Source organism: Carlito syrichta, unplaced genomic scaffold (genome assembly GCF_000164805.1).
Source record: "Carlito syrichta isolate Samal-C Ts95f unplaced genomic scaffold, Tarsius_syrichta-2.0.1 Scaffold306782, whole genome shotgun sequence".
Taxonomy (NCBI): domain Eukaryota; kingdom Metazoa; phylum Chordata; class Mammalia; order Primates; family Tarsiidae; genus Carlito; species Carlito syrichta.
In genome coordinates, this window is record NW_007250878.1 from 164597 (window position 1) to 184774 (window position 20178).

The 20178-nt window shown below is 38.9% G+C and overlaps 1 protein-coding gene across 7 annotated transcripts in view; it reads left to right on the forward strand.

Annotated features, from left to right (window-relative positions):
• The window catches only part of TOR1AIP1 (torsin 1A interacting protein 1), a 39020-nt gene that overhangs the window by 6677 nt on the left and 12165 nt on the right, over positions 1–20178 (forward strand). For 2 of the 7 annotated variants that reach the window (XM_008063358.2, XM_008063360.2), the window contains exons 3-8: positions 3191–3253; positions 4351–4395; positions 13709–13750; positions 14568–14654; positions 17594–17650; positions 19324–19365. In XM_008063358.2, the coding sequence (XP_008061549.1) occupies positions 3191–3253; positions 4351–4395; positions 13709–13750; positions 14568–14654; positions 17594–17650; positions 19324–19365 (336 nt within the window). The remainder of the gene's footprint in view (positions 1–3190; positions 3254–4350; positions 4396–13708; positions 13751–14567; positions 14655–17593; positions 17651–19323; positions 19366–20178) is intronic. The other 5 variants (XM_008063362.2, XM_008063363.2, XM_021715174.1 and 2 more) reach the window with 4 other exon arrangements.

Sequence of the window (20178 nt, forward strand, 5' to 3'; positions counted from 1 at the left end):
TTTTTTTTTGAGTCGGAGTCTCACTCTGTCACCCAGGCTGGAGTGCAGTGGCACACTAACAGCCACCGCAGCCTCAACCTGCTGGGCTCAGGCGATCCTTCTGCCTCAGCCTTCCAAGTAGCTGAAACTACAGGTGTACACCACCATGCCTGACTAATTTTTTTATTTATTGTAGAGATGAGGTCTCGCCAAGTGACCCAGGCTGGGTTCAGGCAGTCCTCTAACCTCAGCCTACCAAAGTGCTAGGATTACAGGTGTGAGCCACCGTGTCCAGCCACGGTTATTTTCTTTTTTTTGATTTGGAGTCTCACTCAGTTGCCCAGACTGGAGTGCAGTGGCTGCTCCCGGCCACCGCAGCCTCGCCTGCTGGGCTCCGGCGATCCTTCCGCCTTACCCTTCCGAGTAGCCGGAATTACAGGCATGCGCTACCACGCCCGGCTGATTTTTTTATTTATCATAGAGATGAGGTCTCGCTGCCCAGGCGGGTCTCGAACCCGCGGGCTCAGGCAATCCACTCACCTCAGCCTCCCAAAGGCGTGGGATTACAGGCTGAGCCACCGAACCCAGCTCACGGTTATTTTCTTAAGACTAGGTCTCACTTTGTCTCCCAGACTGGAATGTAGTGGCATGATCCTGTCTCACCACAGCCTCAACCTCCTGGGCTCAGGCAGTCCTTCCATCACAGCCTTCTGAGTAACTGGAACTGTAGGTGCCTGCCACCGCACCCAGCTAATTTTTGCATTTTTTGTGCAAAGATGAGGTCTCGCTATGTTGCCTAGGCTAGTGTTGAGCTCCTGGGCTCAAGCATTCGTCCTCCCTCGGCCTCCCACATTGCTGGGATTACAGACGTGAGCCACTGCACCCAGCCTGATAATTAGTGCCTACCATTTGTCATAAATATTGATTCTTTAGCTGCTGTAGTTAGAGCATTCATTCATTCTTCAGAGAATTATTGTGCATGTACTTTGTGTCAGTCCCCATGCTTAATGCTGAGGATGCAGTAGTAAGTAAAAGTGAGAGAGATTCCACCGAAAGAAGGGTACTTGCTGTTTTATTTTCTCATTACCTCCCTGGCACTCTGTCTTTCAAGTACCAACATATATAGTAAAGTGTACTTGTATATGCATATACTAATAGTATATAGAAGAGCATGCAGAAAATGCTGCTTAAATGAAAAGATGGGAACTGAAGAGGTTATTGATGTCTGGAGATGAAGTTTTTACAAATAAAGCTTAGTAAAAGCAAACAAGCAAGCCAACAGATATTGAGTTTTTGGTTTTAATTAAACCTGGAAAGGGTGGAAGTACAGAAGAAAAAAAGAGGAAGGTAGTTGTAATACTGGTAGTAACAGGAACTAAAATTTGTCCTTATTTTTACATGTACAAGATTTATTTTTAAAGCTATTTATATGTTCTAAATACCTGATAAGTGAAATACAACTAAGATAGAACTGGAAGATTTAGGGGGATCATCAAAGTTCCAGAAGGTGGCTTATGCAACTCATACAGAGCCAAAATGCTTTTTTTAAAAAATAGAAATGAATGAAGAAAACAATTTAAATGTAGATATATATTGGGTTTTAGAATATGTTGTATGAAGTCACTTTGAGAAAACATACCTTTAAGTGGTTTTCTAGACTAAAATTAACATTTTATTTTAATAGAATTGGTTCTCTACTAACCTATGCCATTGAACCATAGACAGTTTGAAGTGAACCTTGGCTAACGTGACATTTTATTTAAGGCTGAGCACAGCAGCTGACACCTGTAACCCCAGTACTTTGGGGGACCAAGGTGGGAGGATTGCTTGAGGCCAGGAGTTTGAGACAAGCCTGGGTAACTGTGAGATCCTTGTCTATTTTTTTTTTCCATTTAAAATTAGAGTTTTTATTTTCTGAACACAAACAAGGTTATATGGTTCCTCTCTCGGGAAGTTAACCCTAAAATTAAAATATGCCTAAATAATCTACAATCGTTGCTGGGTATGGTGGCTCACACCTATAATCCCAGCACTTTGGGAGGCAGAGGCAAGAGGATTGCATGAGCCCACGAGTTCGAGACCAGCCTGGCAAGACCTCATCTCTACAGTAAATCCTAAAAGAATTAGCTGGGCATGGTGGCACATGCCTGTAGTTCTAGCTACTTGGAAGACTGAAGCAGAAGGATCACCTGAGCCAGCAGGTCAAGGCTGTGGTGGCCGTGAGCATGCCACTGCACTCCAGCCTGGGTGATAGAGTGAGACTCCGACTCAAAAAAAAAAAAATTAGGATCAGGGTAAGTCACAAATGAAGCTAATTGAGTTAGTGTTATAGTATAGATTTTGGTTCTTAATTGAGCAGTTTAAGAGAGTTTTATTTAGTATTTCTTTCCTTTTGTACAAAGGAAAAATCTGCTGAGAAAAATTGCAAACTGCTCCATCAAGACTATAAATTTTATATGGCAGGAAAGTTGTCTTTAGTTCACTGTTGTCATTAGTCCACAAGAGGTTGTCACTTAGACTTGTTTCTAGTTCTCTAGCACAATGAAAACTCTGTAAACCCTTGTTGAATAAATTAGGGGATGCTTGCTTAATAAAGCTAGTGTATTTCATATAAATATGTATATAAAATTTTTTTTTTTTTTTTAGTTGGAGTGTCACTCCGTCACCCAGGCTGGAGTGCAGTGGCATACTCACATTGTTTTTGTTTTGAGTTGGAGGCTCACTCTGTCGCCCACACTGGAGTGCAGTGGCACACTCCTGGCCACCACAGCCTCGACTTGCTGGGCTCCGGTGTTCTTTCTGCCTCAGCCTTCCAAATAACTGGAACTACAGGCGTGTGCTACTACACCCGGCTAATTTTTGATTTATTGTAGAGATGAGGTCTCGCCAAGTTGCCCAGGTAGGTCTCGAACCCACGGGCTCAGTCAGTCCACTCACCTCGCCTACCAAAGTGCTGGGATTACAGGCTGAGCCACCGAGCCCGGCCACCTCAACCTTCCAAGTAGCAGGAACTACAGTTGTGTGCTACTACACCTGGCTAATTTTTTGATTTATTGTAGAGATGAGGTCTCGCCAAGTTGCCCAGGCTGATCTTGAACCCATGGACTCAGGCAGTCCCCTACCTTGGCTTCCCAAAGTACTAGGATTACAAGCTTGAGCCACTGCGCCCAGCCTCATTTTTATATTTTAAAAATGTTTTCTTTTCCTATAGTAGTGGTGAATGAAGATCTTCTTATCAGCCTATGTAGACCCCCTCTAAGAAGCCCAAGACCTGGTAAGAGATTGTTTTATTATCTGTTTGACTAACTTTTTATAAATATAATTTTATTTTTAAATAGAGTACATGTACTCATATGGTTCAAGACTCAAAACTTACTATAGATAAACATTGAGAAAGTCTCCCTGCCCTTCTGTCCTTTAGCTACCCAGTTTCCTCATCAGAAGCAATTAATGTTGTCAGTTTCTGAATTATTTTCCCACAGATATTATTTGGAGATTTAAGGAAATTCATGTTATTCTCTTGTATTTTTTTATATATAACACAAATTTTGGGCTGATAAATACTCTTTTCTTCACTTTCTTTTTTTTATTTTTATTTAATGTACATTGAGATATCTTTCCATATCACTATATAGAGGGCTTCCTTGTTGTTGGTTTTGTTTTTTTTTTTAAGATTAGGAAATATAGTTTATTTAGAAAGTAAATTAAAGAGAGGGAGAGAGAGAAAGAGGGGATTCACCTACCCAAGGGAGGTGGGGAGGTCAAAGCTTAAGAAAACATGGCCTGGCCATAGCTTAAAGAGCACATGGCCACACCATAGCTTAGCAAGGCAGTGGCCCTTCCTCGGGTTTGTTTTTTTGTTTTTTTTTTTAAGAGGTTGTTTCTTATCTGTTGCTATGGTATTTTTTGTTAGCATGATGATTTTAAACTAAGATCAAAGACATTTTATTCTTTTCAGTCTACTGCTGACAAAAAATTAAAGACTGAGGCTTTGTGGCACAGAGCTATAAAATGTCCCTTTCTCAATTACCTCTCTTTTCTAATAAAACCTTAAAAAGTACTGTCCTTAAATTAATCTCATAACTATGGAAGAAAATTAGCAAGGTCACCCCAAGCAGTCTACTTCTTCATTTTCATTTTTTGTTGGCTCTCTATCGTGGGGACTGAAAAGGAACCTCATTTATCTTTATGTTAGATTTATGTTGTTGCTCATATTCCCTTTAAGAAAGCATTATGTTGATTTGTTATGCCCATCCTTTTAAGTATCATAATGGTTCAGATCTGTTAAGATTTTGGTAATGATCCTGTGGTAAAGAACTGTCTGGTGCATTTCCTTTTTAGCTCTAATCGTTCTCTTGTTATCTCTTGCAGATTTGGCATACGAAACAAATGGAAATACTAAAATGAGTGAATTAGGTTCGTTTGTGTCTAATTTTTACAGGTTCTCTTTGAGGTCTCTGATTATCGGTAGAATACAAGAGTACAATTAGCCAGGCATGGTGGTGTGCGCCTTGTAGTCCCAGCTGCTTGGTAGGCTAAGGCTAAAGGATCATCTGAGCCCAGGACATCAAGGCTGTGGTGAGCTGTGATCATGCCACTGTACTCCAGCCTGGGCAACCAAGTGAGACTCTGACTCAAAAAAAAAAAAAAAGAGTGCAAATGTTTGGTTGCTGGCTTGAGAATATTACTTTATTATCTTAACTTGGTGGGGCACTGTCCTTATGACCATGACTTACCTAAAACAGCCTTGGTTTTTATTTTGTTTGAAATTATGTCTTATAATATTGTTTAATTTCATATAAGAATGCATAATAACAAATAAAATTAGTTTTTATTAGTCTTTATTTAATTCACACTGTTGAAAGAAAGGAGATATCAACTTACTAATTAGGGTTTTCCTTTGATTTAGAAAGAGAATTTGAGGTGTTTTTCATAATTACTTTTATGTCCTTTTCCATGTTTGTTAAACTGTTTTTAATTCTTTACCGTTTTTTCCTTATTGTAAGAAATGAGATACCAGAATCTGTGGCTTTAAGTGAACCTATATTGAATGTAGTTGGACTTAGTTTTTTGTTTTTTGTTTTTTTTGAGTTGGAGTCTCACTCTGTCACCCAGGCTGGAGTGCAGTGGCCGCTCCCGGCCACCGCAGCCTCGACCTGCTGGGCTCCAGCAATCCTTCCGCCTCAGCCTTCCAAGTAGCCGGAATTACAAGCATGTGCTACCACGTCCGGCTGATTTTTTGAGTTATTGTAGAGATGAGGTCTCGCTGCCCAGGCGGGTCTCGAACCCGCGGGCTCAGGCAATCCACTCACCTCAGCCTTCCAAAGGCACAGGATTACAGGCTGAGCCACCGAGCCCGGCTGGACTTAGTTTTAATTTTTTTTTAATTTGAAGATGCGACAAAAAGAAAGTAGCTTCATTTCTCTTCATAAAGAAATACAACTTCCGTTATTAAATTCATCTTTCACTTAAGTTCAGGCTAGTTCTTTACAGACTTCAGAATTAATGGTGTCTGGGTACTGAAAATGATCCTTGCAGTGTGCTTTTTTACACACCAGAGTTTCTCGAGTGCTCTATTTATAAACTTAAAAGTTTTTTTAAGCTATAGACTCTTAATTGGAAGCTAACTTGGAGTGAAATAATCTAACATTCTTAATTTATATGCTAAATTTAGAAATAATTTTTTTTTTTTTAGTGGAGTCTCACTCCAACACCCAACCTGGAGTGCAGTAGCATGCTCACGACCACCCCAGGGTTGACCCGCTGGGCTCAGGCACTCCCTCCACCTCAACCTTTCAAGTAGCCAGATCTACAGGCGTGTGCTAACATGTCCGACTAATTTTTTTTTTTTAATTTATTGTAGAGATGATGTCTCACCAAGTTGCCCAGGCTGTTCCCAAACCCATAGTCTCAGGCAGTCCTCTCACCTTGGCCTCCCAAAGTGCTGGGATTACAGGCGTGTGCCATCGCACTCAGCCTAGAAATCATTTTTATAAGTACATTCTAATGAAAACTAAGTTTAAAAAAAAAAAATTTCTGTTTAAAAGTAGCTTTCTGTGGGTTTAATACAGAGAATGGCACTCTCTGATGCCTTTTATAGTAATGTTAGTAATGTTACCTTGGAGTATGTGAAATGGACATTCATGGAACTTGTATACCAGTGATATTCCCAACTATTTCTTGTTCTCTCCTTCCGGCTGCCCCACTGACTCTGCTCAGAAGCATGATTGGCATTGAACAGTCTTCAAGGTATCTGTACCAGGAATCAGCAGACTGCAGCCTCTGGGTGAAATCTGGCCCACGACCTGTTCTTGTATAGCCCATGAACTAAGAAAGGATTTTTACATTTCTGAAAAACAAAACAAAATATGTGACAGCGACCTTATGTGGCTCACAAGGCCTGAAATATTTACTATTTGGTCTTTTATGGAAAAAGTTTCTGACCTCTAATTTATAATGATGTCAGGAGTAAAGATAGCAGATCGCCCAAATTGTCATTTGTGTTCTAATAGCCAATTCAAGAGTTATATACTTGCCTGAAAATACATTTATTACTTTACTCCTTACAAGATTATCCTGGCAGCACAAGAAGAGAGGAAATAGTTACTCCTGTAGTCTACCTAGTTTTCCTTTGAGAAAGCACAGCAGTCTCGTTTGTGATATTTTTATATCTTTGTTCCCAGACAAAACACAGAATAAGCCAAGTTTATACATTCTTGAGTAGCCTTCGCTTCTCTATGCCAAGCACATCCCAAAAGTCTCTAGGAATAATGGAGTCTATAGTAGAAATCTTGATGCTTTGGCACCTAGACTTTCAAAATAGCTGGGGATTTTTATCAGTCTTGCAGGCTGTGTTTTACCTGGAACTTTGTGTTTTCCTTAAAAACTGTTCCCAAGCAAAAGAAAGTGAACAGAGAGAGGCACAATTAGTGGTTGATCTCCACCAGAGGAGATAATTGTGAGTGATCTATTCTTAAAACAAAGACCTAGGACTTCTGAAATAACTTTGTCTAATGGGTTGAGGAGTTTGAAAAAAATAACACCTTCTTATCAGCATGATTTAATTATTACTACTTGTCTGTATATTTGTTAAAGCTACAGCCTTTATAATTTCTTAAAATAGCTTTTAAAATTAAGAGTTTTTTGATCCAAATAGAATTTTAACTCTCAAAGCTTCTGCGTGAACATAGGGAGAAGTAATAACTTTCTAAAAATATTTTGTTTGAATGCTTTGACCTTCTACATGTAGCAGCCAAGTTCAAAATAAAGGAAGCTGAGTAAGAAAAGAGGGAAATGAAATTAAAACTTATGTAGTCATAGATGATACTGAGTCATCATCAGATTGTGTTTAAATATTTATCTGTACATTTTTTGCAGCTTAAGGTTAAAGCATAAAAACAAGTGGAATGTTTAAAACCTTGGGTAAAATCTGATTACTGAGCACTAATTTCAGACTATTTTTTCTTAAGTTGCTAAGTAATGTTTTTTAATCCTTGTATGAGAATATTAGCAAAAGTCTTAAGAGGTTTTATTCTGTGATCATAAAATCTATTCCCTTCTTGGAACAAACATTTATTTTTAACCACTGTCTGTATGTCAGTGACTGACCTAAATGTTAGGATCATAAGGAGCCATTCAGTTTTTTTCTCTACCTCTTAGGAGTACATGATGTAATGGAAAAGAAAAACAAGTTTAAAAATCACTGTAATTCTGTAAGTGCTAAAATAGTGAACCTAGAGGAGACATGCCCCCCCCCCCGCATGAGAGATTGAGGTGGCTATATATGCCAGAGATGACATTTGAACTGAATTTGAAAGATGGTAGCAGGCAAAGCAAGGAAGGAAACGCAAATGCTGCAGTTTATCTTGTAATAGACATTATTATTTCACCTTAAGAGAGCACATAATATAAGAAATTGAAGTCCTTTATATTAGAGACAGTACTCACAGTAGCTGTGACTTTATCTGAAATATAGTATGTTAAATAATTGTTAGAATGACATTTATTTATTTGTTTGTTTGATTATTTATTTATTTATTTTTGAGTTGGAGTCTCTGTAGCCCAGGCTGGCGTGCAATGGCATGTTCATAGCTATCGCAGCCTTGATCTGCTGGGGTCATGCAATCCTTTCACCTCAGCCTTCAAGTAGCTGGAACTACGGGCACATGCCACCAATCCTGACTATTTTTCATATTTATTGTAGAGACAAGGTCTTGCCAAGATCCCCAAACTGGTTTCTAACCCTGGGCTCAGGCAGTCCTCTCACCTTCACCTCCCAAAGTGCTGGGATGACAGGCATGAGCCACTATGCCTGGCCTTAGAATGACAGAATCATAGTAGGTTTGGGTTCCTTGAGCTTTGTTACTAGAATAAAAACCATGTTTAAAAATGTCTATACAAGCCGGGCTCGGTGGCTCAGCCTGTAATCCCGTGCCTTTGGGAGGCTGAAGTGAGTGGATTGCCTGAGCCCGCGGGTTCAAGACCCGCCTGGGCAACTTGGCGAGACCTTATCTCTACAATAAATCACAAATGAGCCGGGCATGGTAGCGCGCGCCTGTATTTCCAGCTACTTGGACGGCTGAGGCAGAAGGATCGCCAGAACCCAGCAGGTCGAGGCTGCAGTGGCCGGGAGTGGTCACTGCACTCCAGTCTGGGTGACAGAGTGAGACTCCAACTCAAAAATATATATATATATATATTTTTTTTTCTTAATGTCTGTACAGTAAGTCCCCTACTGAATGAGGATGAATGAGTTCTATCCTAAGGGTGCATTCATAAGTCCAATTTATTTGTAAGTTCAACAAAGTCTAGGTACCCAAATAACACAATTGGCTATATAGTACTGTACTGTAATAGGCTTATAATACTTTTTACACAAATAATATAAAAATCAAACAAACCCCCAAAATAAAACATTTTAAATCTTACAGTACCAAACCTTAAAAAGTACTATAGCATAGTACAATACAACAATTGGCATGCAGGGCCTGGCATCAAGTGAACAGGCAGAAGAGTTACTGACTGGAGGAGGGAGTGGAGGTGTAGGATATGGCAGAGCTGAAGGATTATCAGCAATAGAGGAGACAGAGGGCAGGCTGCAATTTCATTCACGCCTGACATTGATGGCACAAATTCGGGTTTCTTGCTGAATTCAATTCTATCTAACCTCTTAAAAAACACACATTTGCGTCTTTGAAAGTTCACAACTTGAAGATTTGTATGTAAGGGACTTACTGTATTGGCTGGGTGTGGTGGCTTATACCTGTAATCCTAGTACTTTGGGAGGCCAAGGCAGGAGGATTTCTTGAACCCAGGAGTTCGGGATCATCCTGGACAACATAGCAAGACCTCATCTCTACAAAAAATAAAAAAGTTATCCATGCATTGTGGCACACGCCTGTAGTCCCAGCTACTTGGGAGGCTTAGGTGGAAGGATCACCTGAGCCCAGAAGGTTGAGGCTGTGGTAAGATGATCATGCCAGTGCACTTCAGCCTGGGCAACAATAAAAAGATGTCTATACAGCGAAGACAGTGGATAGCCTGATTCAATGACAGTTATTAGTTAAATCTGTCGAATTTATTATTATTTAAGATATCTAATTTATAGATGTTTTTGGATTATGAAACACAAAACAATGCTGCTGTTTGTTTTTAGTGATGAGACTAGTAACTAGTTATTCCTGTTTTGAATACTCTTGATAAATATTTATTGTTAGGAACATAGAATTCTTTTTTTTTATTTTTTATTTTGAAGACAGGATCTCACTCTGTCCCCAGACTGGAGTGCTACATGATCTCCGCTCACCATAGTCTCAACCTCCTGGACTCAGGCAATCCTTCCACCTCAGCCTCCTGAGTAGTTGGGACTACAGGCATGCACCACCGTACGTGGCTGATTTATTTTTTGTAGAGACAAGGTCTCAGTATGTTGCCCAGGCTGGTCATGAGCTTCTGGGCTCCAGTGATTCTCCCGCCCTGGCCTCTCAAAGTTCTGGGATTACAGGCATGAGCCACAATACCTAGCCAGGAACATAGAATTCTAAAGAAAGGGTCTTTGATCTACAGGTTAAAAATCTCATATTTAAGAATAAATAAAATTCATGATTTATTAGATACTTCAAATACAATAACATATTAGAAGTATTAAAAATAAATGAGGAGGCCAGGTGCGGTGGCTCAAGCGTATAATCCCAGCACTTTGGGAGACCGAGGTGAGAGGATTGCCTGATCCCACGAGTTTGAGACCAGCCTGGGCAACGTGGTGAGACCTCGTCTCTACAATAAATCAAAAAATTAGCTAGACGTGGGTAGTGCATGCCTATAGCTCTGGCTACTTTGAAGGCTGAGGTGGGAGGATCATCGGCACCCAGCAAGTCGAGGCTGCGGTGACTGGGAGCATGCCACTACACTCCAACCTGGGCAACAAAGTGAGACTCCAACTCAAAAAATAAATAAATAAATGAGGAGCTCCCTTATGTAAGCTGGTGAAAAAAGAATTCTTACATCACCCCCCTCCATGCACATGGAAAATTAGAAAAAAGAAAATTGAGTTTTAGACAACTTGGTATATGAAAGATTGATTAAGTGAACTGACGCTAGACAAAATTGACCCAGAGTTTCAAATGCATGCAGAAATAAGATAGAATGAAAAAAGGAGGAATTACTGTACTATTTATACTACTGTGCTAGACTATTCTGATACCTCAGTGAATGAATATGAGTCCAACATACCCTTTCCATTATTATAGATTCTGAATCCTTTCAGCCCTAATTAGTTTTGCTATGCCCAATATTTTTTAAAGAGTAACCACATAAAACATAATACCCTAGTATAAGTGTAACTTTAGTAAACCGTACTGTATTACATGACTTACGCTTAGGAGTTGTTGGAATCTTTTGTATTAGGAAAGGTTCAACTCTCAACCTTTTCTTCATTCATTCATTCATTTATTTAAGAAGTTATTGAGGGGTTGCTATGGGCTGTTATGACAAGACTGATGAAGGGTGGTAAACTGGAAGTCAGAACAACCTGTGGTCAAGTCTTTTTGTTACATTAGTCCTACACCCTTAGTCACATCACTTAATATCTATGAGCCTTACTTATAAGAGTATTTGCTAGCCGGGCTTGGTGGCTCAGCCTGTAATCCCACGCCATTGGGAGGCTGAGGTGAGTGGATTGCCTGAGGCCGCGGGTTCGAGACCCGCCTGGGCAGCGAGACCTCATCTCTACAATAAATCAAAAAATCAGCCAGGCATGGTAGCTCATGCCTGTAATTCTGGCTACTTGGAAGGCTGAGGTGGAAGGATCGCCGGAGCCCAGCAGGTCGAGGCTGCAGTGGCCGGGAGTGGCCACTGCACTCCAGTCTGGGTGACAGAGTGAGACTCCAACTCAAAAAAAAAAAAAAAAAAAAAGTATTTGCTTTGATGTATCGGGAATCAGGTAATAGTCATGAAGGGTTTTGAAAACTGAATAGCACCACATAAATATTAAGGACTTAGAATTATTAAGGTAATTAAGATATGATTATTGATTTTTAAGAAAGCATCTTTCATTTGCATGCTATATGAATAATTATGTAAATTAAGAAAGTAAAACTGCTTATAAAAATGAGGTACTATAATAGTTATACACTTAGAAAATGAAACTTGGAAAAAGGAACAATATCATTTTGTAGGAACAGTTCTAGAAAAGTTTGACTTTTCATTTTTCTCCTTCAAAAAGAAAAAATGAAAAGACAAGACTGTCTTCCTCAGGAGAGTAAAATAGCACATAATATACCAAGTTCCACCGGGCTCGGTGGCTCAACCTGTAATCCCATGCTTTGGGAGGCTGAGGTGAGTGAATTGCCTGAGCCCGCGGGTTCGAGACCCGCCTGGGCAACTTGGCGAGACCTCATCTCTACAATAAATCAAAAATCAACTGGGCGTGGTAGCGCATGCCTGTAGTTCCAGCTACTTGGAAGACTGAGGTGGAAGGATCGCCAGAGCCCAGCAGGTCGAGGCTGCGGTGGCCGGGAGCGGCCACTGCACTCCAGTCTGGGTGACAGAGTGAGACTCCAACTCAAAAAAAAAAAAAAAAAAAAAAAAATATATATATATATATATATATATACATACACACACCAGGTTCTAGCTCTTTAAGAGTAACGTGGTTTTATCAGCAGTTTTCTCCAGGTTCCTTTTTTTTTTTTCTTTTTGGCAAAAATTCAGTTATTGTTTTGTACTTGCCACTATCAAGAAAGGAGTATTTGGACTAGTGTGGTGACTCATGCCTATTATCCCAGCACTTTGGGAGGCTGGGGTGAGAGGATTTTCTGAGCCCTGGGGTCTGAGAACAGTCTGGGCAACTTGGTGAGACCTCATCTCTACAATAAATCAAAAAATTAGCTGGACATAGTGACATGCACCTGTTGTTCCAGCGACTTGTAAGGCTGAGACAGAAGGATTGCCTGAGCCCAGAAGGTCAAGGCTGCAATGACTGTGAGTGTGCCACTGCATTCCAGCCGGGGAGACAGAGTGAGATTCTGGCCTCCAACTCAAAAAAAAAAAAAAAAAAAAGGGAATATTTTCAGTGGAACTCAAAGTTTGATGAGTACTATACTAATCTAATTATATAGATTTGGAAAAAATCATCATATAATGTGTTGGTGCTTGCTTTCTATAATCTTGTTTTTTCTTTTAAAAGCAAATGGGGTTAAAATCAGTAGAGATAAAAGCTGAAAAGAAATTTTCTCAGCTTGTTGAAGATGTCTAAATCATACTACTTCTCTACATATGATCTTTCAGAGATATTTTAGCCCAGTCGTGCAATGCCTGCATTTGGGTATATCTTTTTTCTTTTTTTTAAGTTTCAGAATAGCCATGTAAAAATACTGCATTTAAAGTTCGTTTAATATGTTTTGCTTAGTTATCTTTATTCAAATTCTCTGTTGCTCTGAGAAACTGGTGTTCAGGACCTGCTAGACCCAAAAAGAGGGTTTCTTTGCCTTCCTTACTTCATCTTTGGATCCATCAATGCACTAAAGAGCTGATTTGGTTTAGTTAGTGTGGTAAATTTCAAGGGTGTATAGGGATCTGGCAAACAGGAGAATGAGGGTACAGTAAATCTATAGGAACTGGAATATTTGTCAATGTGGAATTTAATGTTTTCTGCACACACAGACTACATTTAAGAGTAAAAATAGACTTGTGACTGAAGGAAAAATAAACGTTTCATTTCTAATGCTAGTTTATACCAGACTTATTCTTGAAATAGCCTACAAGGAAATAATAGAGAAATGATAGAGACTTAATTATTCAGCAGAAGAAGACCTTATTTAATGTGTCTTTATGTTCATTTTCTGAAATTAGACGTTCTTATTTACTCCTAAGCTTTAACTTTTGTGTGTGCATGTGTTGGAGTCTCACTCTGTCGCCCAGGCTGGAGTGCAGTGGCATGCTCCTGGCCACCACAGCCCTTGCCCTTCTGGGCTCTGGTGATTCTTCTGCCTCAGCCTTCCAAATAGCTGGAATTACAGGCATGCACTACCACACCCAGCTAATTTTTGATTTATTGTGGAGACGAGGTCTCACCACATTGCCCAGGCTGGTCTTGGACACACGGGCTCAGGCAATCCTCTTGCCTCGGCTTCCCAAAGTGCTGGGATTATAGATTTGAGCAACCACACCCAGCCAGCTTTAACTTTTGATGTTACATATTTAACTTTTGTTGTGTGTTTTTCTCTTCTAGAATCTACCAGTGTCCAACAGAAGTTCAATTACTCTGAAGAAGGTATTTGTTTGTAAATATAATGCAATATATTCTAAATCTTTTAGATGCCATTTTGATAAGTACTTAAGAAATGAGAGCAGAAAGTAGTGTCTTTTTCCTTCATGAAAAAAGTCATGCTTTTATCTCAACTATTAAGTGGGCAGGTCAAATAGGATAGATAGAATAAGTAATGACAGCTTTTATGTATATTGTAAACATCTTTCATCTATTTGAGTTCATTTTAAGCAAAGCTAGTATTTTCCATTTCTGGCGTGTGCTGGCCTTTGATTATGGTATTACAATAATCACTTTTCCAAATTCTTATAGTCAGTTTATATTTGAAAATTTAGTTCGTCTTTAAGCACAGCATAATCTGAGATTAGTCACCTGTATGATAAAGTGTTTGTATGTGGGTATGTGTACACTACTGCCCCTCCACCACAAACATACACATATGTATAAACTAAACTTGTCTGAATTTAACTACTTACTAATTGTATATGGTTTTCCTCCCCATAAGCTAAAATTTTACTACTCTTAAATGCTCTCTATTCATTTTTTACTCTATATTAAAGCCTTAGGATATAGTTTTTAGATATGGCTCTGAATATTTGTGTAGGAAAGAATTGTGTGCTTCAGAGAACACAAAATAAATTAGCTCAATTTTGGCTCATTTAGAACTTTAAGATTCAAAATAGTAAGCATAACAAGTAAACAGCATTTCTATAACTGATCACTTAAAAGCCTTCATTTTAATGTTGAATTACTTGTTTGCATATTTAATTCAGATCGTTTGCCCATTAAAGACTATCTTAGTATATTATTTATTTCTCTTTAGGAGAAACTGAAGAAGATGATCAAGACAGCTCTGACACTGATGTCACTACTGTTAAGGTCAAATCCAGGGACTCTGCTGAGTCTGGAGGTAACATTGCTTTATACACATATGACTCTTTTTGTAGGAGCTATCTTTAGTGTTCTGTAAATTTACTTTTTAAAAAAATGCTTCTAAATGTTTTATCAAAAATACTTTTTGAAAAGTTATGTACCTTTAATATTAAAATTACTGATTCCATGTGTACTTCTGATTAATAATATACTGTTATATATCTAAACAAAAAAACACTTTTAGCCTGCTTTGGTATTTATGGAAAAGAAGATATTTTTGTGCTCAAAGGAGAGTTATTAGTTGTTTCTCAACTTTATAGAGAAACTGATCACTTTGGCATTGGGACTCACCACACTATCAGGAGTGTTACTTAACTTTTAGGAAGTTTTAATATAATTACACAGCGACTTTTATCTCTAGGTTATTCAAATTCACACTAAGTTAGTAATTAACAATTTCTGATTATTCATGTGAATTTATCTTTAAGTTTATTCAATGAAAGAATCAACTGAAGAGAGAAGAATACCAATGTGAGGTTTAAGATAACATTGAACAAATTTGTAAACTCCATAAATAATGAGTACTTTTGTATTTTAATCCCACAGCGAAGTAATTATCCACTTTCCCCTCACTACCTCCTGAGAATTTCTGTAATTTCTGTTTTACTTCATCATTCCACTTTAAAAATAAGCCCATGAGCTGACTTATGGGCATTGAGTATTCTGAGTATTCCCTTCATTCATTCATTGATACAGAAATGGAGATACGTGACATAAACTTGGTAGTTAAGAACATGGACTCTGGAGCCACTGACTTAACTGATTTAATTTCTGTGTTCCTCAGTGTCCTCATGTGGGGTGTGGTGAGGATTAAATTAATTCATACATGCAAAATACTTCAAAAGTACCTGGCACACAGTAAACACTCAAGTGTTTTTATTGGTATTCAGTTATGTCATATAAAGCTCTAAAACTTAGAGTCTAATAAGCCATTCATGTTGCCAGGAGTTTGCTGCCATTGCTACCAGCAATGCCAGTCATTTGGAACTACACAAAAGCCAGGTGCTGTGATCCATTTAGAGTTCTTTTTTTTTTTTTTGAGTTGGAGTCTCACTCTGTTGCCAGACTGGAGTGCAGTGGCATACTCATGGCCACCACAGCCTTGCCATGCTGGGCTCAACTATCTTTCCGCCTCAGCCTTCCAAGTAATTAGAACTACAGGCGTGCATCACCACGCCCAGATAGTCTTTTTGATTTATTGTAGAGATGAGGTCTCAACAAGTTGCCCGGACTGGTCTCAAACCCCTGGGCTCAAGCAATCCTCTCACCTTGGCCTCCTAAAGTGCTGGGATTACAGGATTGAGTCACCAAGGCCAGCCCATTTAGAAGTCTAATAAATTCTTATGACCTCAGTGAATCATACATACCCACATGCAGAAGAAAACTAGCTAAAGAACAAAATGTTGAGGCATATTAAGAAGAATACTGGTCTTTCTAGGTTATCTTCTGGGTCAGTTATCACCAAAGAAGTACAAGAAGATTAATTGGAACACAGGAAGAATTATTAGAATTTCACATACTTTTTTTGTATTTCATCCATTTAAAATGTCTATTTTTATTTATTATAATATATGCAATGCATTAGTTAATGTATTATTTCAGTAGTACATTATATAATATTAGAAAGAAAAATGTTTCAGGGATTGATGCTCAGATTTTTTTTTTTTTTCCCCAAAGTCTCACTCTGTGGCCCAGGCTGGAGTGCAGTCCCATGCTCATGCCTACTGTAGCCTCAACCTTCTGAACTCAGACAATCCTCCCCCCTTAGCCTTCCAAGTAGCTGGAACTACAGGCGTGTACCACCATCCGGCTGATTCTTTTTTTTTTTTTTTAAAATAGAGATGAGGTCTTGCCATGTTGCCCAGGCTGGTTCCGAACCCCTTGGCTCAGGCAGTCCTCACACTTCCACCTCCCAAAGTGCTGGAATTACAGGTGTGAGTCACCATGCCTGATAATGCTCAGTTGTTTTTAGTGATAGGAGTATATCCTGTCAAAAATGTTTAGCCACTACGCCTTTATTTGTTAAATTCTGTTTCCAAAATAGCAGTCTGCTCACTTTTAAACTAATTTGTTATGAATTCTTCTGTTATATGGAAAAAATTTTTTGGGAGGAGTAGGCTAAACCCTGGATGTGGTGATTTGAATCTGTAGTCCTAGCTGCTTGAGAGGCTGAGGCAGGAGGATCCCTTGAGATGGAGGCCAGCCTTGGTGATATAGTGAGACTCTGTCTCCGAAAAAAGAAGAGTATACTAAAATACATAATGTATTGCCCACTTGTAAGAATATTTTAAGGCAAAATGGTTATTAATGATTTCAGGAAGCTAAGCTCCATCATTGTAAACTTTCAAAATTTTTCCCCAACTGAAAAGTTTCATTGTCTACCTCATGCGATGTTCTATATCTTACAATTTTAGGGAAAAGACATAATTAATTAGCCAATTTTTAGGTAAATGACATGACTCTTGAAATTATATTTAAGATAAATTATGCACTCAAGTGTTTAATTTCCTAGGGTTTATCAGAATGTTTTTGCTCTTTTGATTAAATACTCATTGTTCTTTTGTAAAATGTCCCTTTTTTTTTTTTGAGTTGGAGTCTCACTCTGTCGCCCAGACTGGAGTGCAGTGGCCACTCCCGGCCACCACAACCTCGACCTGCTGGGCTCCGGCAATCCTTCCGCCTCAGCCTTCCGAGTAGCTGGAATTACAGGCATGCGCTACCACGCCTGGCTGATTTTTTGATTTATTGTAGAGATGAGGTCTCGCTGCCCAGGCAGGTCTCGCACCCACGGGCTCAGGCAGTCCACTCACCTCAGCCTCCCAAAGGCGCAGGATTACAGGCTGAGCTACCGATTCCAGCTAAAATGTCCCTTTTAAAAGTTAAATATGATTTATAGTATACTTTTTTATTTTTTAGATCAAACCACCAGATCATCTAGTCAATATGCAGAATCATTTTGGCAATCATCACAAAGTAAGTAAAACCATGTTTACAAATATAGCTGTGGGTGTAGTCATATGCTATTTTTTTTTTTTTTTAAGTCGGAGTCTCACTCTGACACCCAGGCTGGAGTGCAGTGGCCTGCTCACAGGCACTGCAGCCTCTAACTGCTGGACTGAGGCAGTCCTTCTACCTCAGCCTTCCAGGTAGCTGAGGCACAGGCTACCACACCTGGCTAATTTTTTATTTATTATAGAGACAAAATCTCGCCATGTTTCCCAGGCTGGTCTTGAACTCCTGGACTCAGGTAGTCCTCTTGCCTCAGCCTCCCAAAGTGCTAGAATGAGCCACTGTGCCCAGCCTGTTATTTAAGATCTTCTTCTGAAATTTGATGTAAATATTGAAAAAAAGGTAATGAATGCTAGAAAACTCATCCAATATCCTTTACCTTTTGAACTTGCTTCTTGAGTCTTCATACCTAAACCTGAATTTGAACTTAACAAACAAACAAAAAACTACTGGTCTCTGTGATTTGTTGAATGTTCTTGCTTGCAGTATAAATGGGTTGGTTATTTTTAGCTTAATTGATTAATGTAGTAGTTTGAGCCTACTTACATATTCTAATAAGGGTATAAAATTTTGTATGTAGTAGGATTTCAACTCTGCTGTAAAAGTTTGGAAGGACAAAAAAGTGATAAAGCACATACAGTATTAAGTTAATGGTAAGCTAGGTGGTAGGTATATGAATATTCATTATAAAAGTCTTACAACTTAGAAAATTTTCATGATCAAATGTTGAGCAGATATAACAAAGATTGAAAAGTAATATGCTAAAATGCTAACAATATTGGCTCAGGATACAGAATAAATGGTGACACATTTTTCTTTTACTTACTTATTTCGAGACAGGATCTCATTCTGTCACCCAGACTGGAGTGCAGTAGTATAATCATAGTTCACTATATCCTCTAACTCCAGGGCTCAAGCAATCCTCATACCTTAACCTTCTAAGTACCTAGGACTACAGGCATGCTCTACCACACTGAGCTAATTTTTTTACTTTTTGTAGAGACAGGGTTTCACTATGTTGCCCAGACTGGTCTGAAACTCCTAGCCTCAAGTGAACCTCCCACCTCGGTATACCAAAGTGCTGGGATTACAGCAGGCATAAGACATTGTAGCCAGCCAACTTATTATTTTCTATACTACTATCTTTTTTTTTCCATTTTTAAATCAAGTCTCCCAGAATTGGAGTCATTAATCAGTTGAAAATATATTTGAATATAAAATCTTCAAGAACTTATTTTTCCTTCCCCATCACTTTTTTTTTTTTAAAGAAAAAGTCTTTGGAAAGCTGTTGTATATCATTTTGTTCATAAAATTTCATTTTATATTTTTTTAATTTTAGTTTTTAGTAGGTTCATGATCAGATGTTGGGAAAATACACGATAACTGGTGAACAGTGAATACATTTAGTCATTATGTTGATGGTAATTATACTAATTGTCCAGTACTTGAACGTTATGAAGTTTAGAATTGGAGGGGAAAAGTGTGTGTATGTGTGTGTGTGTGTAACTGAGGAGAGAAAAGTTTGATTTTTTTTCTTCTTTTGGTTTCTAGTATCCACAGAAAACAAGAAATGTGTATGCAACATCTTTTTTTGTTCTCAAGTATTCTATGATCTTATCCCTTTTTTCCTGTTTCAGTACGAGACAATACAGCTCATGATAAGCAGCCTTCTGTGTTAAGTAAGTGGTTGATTGTCTATACTTTTTTCAGTTGATTAGCTCTCACCTTGCCTTAGTCTCCTTAAAAAAAAAAAAAGTTCTATTAGGATTTTAAGTCATTTTGCTCTCTTTACCTTTTTAATATACCATAGAGTGGAACTACTTATAATAGTTACCCTGATGTGGAAGTGTTTTCAGTATTTTTTTACTACAAGTAATTAACATTAGGTAATAATATATTTATTTGCTAACTGCTTTGCTGTGGGAAATGGTTCAACCTCACTGATATGATCCTTTGAAATTTTATTTTTTTAGCCAGGTACGGTGGCTCATGCCTATAATCCCAGCGCTTTGGGAGGCGGAGGTGAGAGGATTGCTTGAGCCCATGGGTTCAAGACCAGCCTGGGCAACATGGCAAGACCTCATCTCTATTCTAAATTAAAAAGAAAAAATTAGCCGAATATGGTGGCACATACCTGTAGTTCCAGCTACTTGGAAAGCTAAAGTGGAAGGATTACTTGAACCCAACAGGTCGAGGCTGCAGTGGCCATGAGTGTGCCACTGCACTCCAGCCTGGATGACAGAGTGAGACTTTGACTTAAAAAAAAAAAAAAGAGGCCACTCTTGGTGGCTCAGCCTCTAATCCCAGCACTTTGGGAGGCCGAGGTGAGTGGATTGCCTGAGCCTGCGGGTTCGAGACCCACCTGGGCAACTTGGCGAGACCTCATCTCTACAATAAATCAAAAATTAGCCAGGCATGGTAGCACGCACCTGTTGTTCCAGCTACTTGGAAGGCTGAGGCAGAAGGATTGCTGGAGCCCAGCAGGTCAGATT